This window comes from Arachis ipaensis, chromosome B04, assembly GCF_000816755.2.
Source record: "Arachis ipaensis cultivar K30076 chromosome B04, Araip1.1, whole genome shotgun sequence".
NCBI classification, from domain to species: domain Eukaryota; kingdom Viridiplantae; phylum Streptophyta; class Magnoliopsida; order Fabales; family Fabaceae; genus Arachis; species Arachis ipaensis.
The window spans coordinates 5901521-5905136 of NC_029788.2; the positions used below are offsets into that span (position 1 = coordinate 5901521).

At 37.1% G+C, this 3616-nt stretch overlaps 1 protein-coding gene across 1 annotated transcript in view; it reads right to left on the bottom strand.

The window, feature by feature from the left end:
• LOC107635909 (ankyrin repeat domain-containing protein 13A-like) overlaps positions 1-1065 on the bottom strand; it is a 3077-nt gene extending 2012 nt beyond the window's left edge. Inside the window, 2 exon segments of the mRNA XM_021120586.1 lie at positions 1-4; positions 6-1065. The exon segment at positions 1-4 is cut by the window's left edge and continues 768 nt beyond it. Of these exon segments, the coding sequence (XP_020976245.1) occupies positions 1-4; positions 6-691 (690 nt within the window). The 5' untranslated portion in view covers positions 692-1065.

Sequence of the window (3616 nt, forward strand, 5' to 3'; positions counted from 1 at the left end):
AGGGGATTCGAAGCTCTGAATTGCTGTCGCCGAAGAAGAGAAAGCTCTGATCGGCGCGTTGGATTTTGAGGCCGTCGAATCCGGCTAGAGATGTATCAGCTCGGAGGTTCCCGTCACGCTTCCAGATTCGGTAGGTGTCCGACGGAGTGATCTTGCCGATAAATGGAATCACGGAACTCTCGAAGTGAAACGAGATCTCCATGTAGAAGTCTCGCATGCGACGGAGAGCGGTGACAAGACGCGGAAGGCGGCGGCGCCACTTCCCCCATGCAGAACGGTGGTGGAGGCGAACGAGGAGTTGCGCGATGTCGGAGGAGCGCCGGCAGAGCGCCTCCTGGAGCGGGTTCCATCCGGCGGCGTTCTGGAGGGATGCGTCGGCGCCGGCAAGAGCCAAAGCGCGGACAGCGTGGTAGTCGTTGAGGCGGACGGCAAGGTGAAGAGGTGTTTCTCGTAGCGGAACGTCGCGGCGGTCGAGGACGGCGGAAATCTTTTCGAAAAGTAGTTCTTGAGAGAGTGCGTCAGAGTCGGTTTTGATTTGGTCCGGGTCGGGGAATGGGGGCAGCTCAGAGATGATTCTAGAAAGTGCGTTGTGGTCAGCCATAACGACGGCGTAGTGGGCGGGGCTGTGAGAATACTGCTCTGGCTTGATGACCTGAGACGACGTAGTTTCATGAGCGGCGTGCTTGGCCATCTTTGGAAAAATTGCTTATCTGAGAGGAAGATGTGTGGGTTGGTTTCGTAAGTTGGTGGGAGTGATCAGTGATGGATGATTGAGTACGTAATAACTGTTATGCTATGCAAAGGGAACAAGCTTGCTCCGTGGATTATGCCATGCTCTGTTTTCTTGTGCCTTTTCTTTTTCCTTCTAACTTCTCTTCTATTATTACCCTTCCCTGTTGCCATGTCACTTATCTTACTTTATTATTATAATAAAAATTTGGAGATGCATGCAAGGGGTAGTATATGAGCTGCATGTATGCAGTTAAGTATCAGTATGCTAAGGTTATATGAAAAGAAAATTAAGAAGCGAATAAGACAAGGTGTTGCGGAGTGATCTACTGACAAAAGGCTGCTTCTTCCACTTTGGGAGTTAGGACCATGTCTCTTTTAATATCAAATATTTTTATAATATAAAAATATAAGTAACCAACAAGATTTTTGAACAATAAATAATGTGAATTACTAGGGTTAAAAGAGTAAATTTAATTAGTAACATTAAATTAGAGTGTAGTATATTTTCATTTGATTGGTGGTTGTTTATGTTGTTCAAAATTTTCATTGTTCTTAGCACTCCCCTTTTATAAAAATATTACATTTCTTTTGTGATGTTGCTGTTTCCCCAATCCAATATATCTTTTTTAAACAATGCAATTAAATAAAAAAAAATTCAGATTAGTCCTTGAATAACTAGATTAGATGGAGATAGACCTAAACAAAATCCACATTTGCAGGTATTAAAAAGGGAAAGTACGAGTAGCCAATGGAATATTTGTACAAAGTGTACAATGAAAGTTTAGGGAGTATTAGAGATATAACAATTAGTGTTACCTTTTCCTATTAACTAAAGCTTTTGGGATGAGTGGTATCATGACATGGTATTAGAGACCTAGATCCAAAAGGTTAAGAGTTTGATCTTTGATGAACTCCAAAATCAGTTTAAACTTTTGGAAAGATGTTTATTATCCCTAGTACTCAGATAGTTATTCTAGATAATATAGAAGATGTTCATTTTGTAACTCAATAGCCCATTATACACATTGTATAAATAATCTATAATACTTGAATAGATGGTCTCTTATAATATGAAAAGAAAGTTAAATAAAGATATACAAAGAAAAATACTAAAGAGCTATTACAATTTATTGTTTTTAATTATTAATTCAATATTTTTTAGTCTAATGATCGAACAACATATTTCATCCTACATTTTTAAATAAAAGAACATTTCAATGTTGGTTTTGATACTCACAGCTTACATGGAGATTTGGTCTAAAGTTGAGATTGAAAGTCACAAAGCATAGAGCAGTTCAGAAGGTGCAACTTTGAATTTATTCATTTTTTTTTTCTTCTAATTACCATTGTATACGCACTGTTGGGTCCAGGAGATTGGGACCATATTGATGCCAATGTCCCCATCTAGGCAACACAATCGCCAATATTTGCCAATTATCGAAAGAGACTAATGCTAAGCGAACCTTCAATCTTACACACAGTTATTTTATGGATAAAAACGTAACACATATATCATATTTAAACATACTACTTATAATAGTAAAACTGATTTAATGAACTTATCATGTCCAACATACATTCACTTGCTCTATCAAATTCATTGTGAATGTATTCAACAATTTTCTTTTGCTTACAGCAGCAGCAAATTTCCATGAAAGTCAAACTACAGGAATCTTAAGAGATGCATCTTACAAGTAGAGTTCATCTTTTATGTACGTTGCCCATTGGTCCCCTAGAAAACTGCTACGTGAAAAGAAAACAGCTTTATTAGCTTTTGTTTCTGTTTTTTTTTTTTCTTTTTAGAAAATAAAAAATTGACTTATTCAATTTTTTTTATCTTTACTTTGGTTAATTGGGGAGAGAGAAAGACAAAAACCATAGGAATCAAAATGACAGCCCTAAATGAATCCCTACCTAGCTTTTCTGTACAAGTTCTATGACTTTTTACTGAAACTTGCTTGAATGCTTTTCTTTCTCGTTATGGGATTTAACAGTAATGATCATTTGTTCCTTGAAGTCGATTAAATGAATTAATTTGTTTTTTGATATTTTAAAATGATCAATTAAATAGCTCACTTTAAATGATGTATACAGTTAAATACTATTTTGATATGGTAAGAATTATTTAATATAGTAACTTTTTAATTATATTTAATATGGAATTCAAAATTGATCAAAATTAGTAGACATCAATTACTTCATATGAATCAATTTCAAATATTCACATAACAGTTATTTTTTAAAAATAAATTATACACGCTAGTCATTATTCTCTTCACACAAACACCTCTTTACGCTTTTTAATTTACATATTGGTGCATGGATAGTGTAGAACTCTGGTATGGGGGTGGGAAGTGCTTCACAAAATTGTGGTGTCAGGGGTGAATAACTCGGACCCTCCGAGTTCTAAGCACAACACGCACGGTCCGAGAAGCGTGGATTTTGTTCACTCAAGCTTGCAACTCGGACCCTCCGAGATCGATGCCGCACATGGACCGTCCGATTTCCTCTCCACCCATCGCATGGTCCAAGTTCGTCACAAAGTTGACACGCGTCGCGCTCATGCTTAACCCCGAACGGTGCCCCTGAAACCCAACAAAGACCCCTCAACCCTCTCTCACCATCCGATTACCATTTACTCTCTCACATTTCACTCTCAACTTTAGTCACCTTCTTCATCCTTTCTCTGGCTGCTTTGCATGGTGGAGGAGAAACAATCATGCCAAAAAAATATAAAGTTAAAGATGTTGATCGATCTGAGCTTCACATTATTCATTATCTCAATGATCCTGATTATGTAAGTTTTTTTAAAATTTTTTTAAATTTTATAAATTGAATATATTTATATTTATTAATGTTAAAAATATAATTATTATAGCTGTTG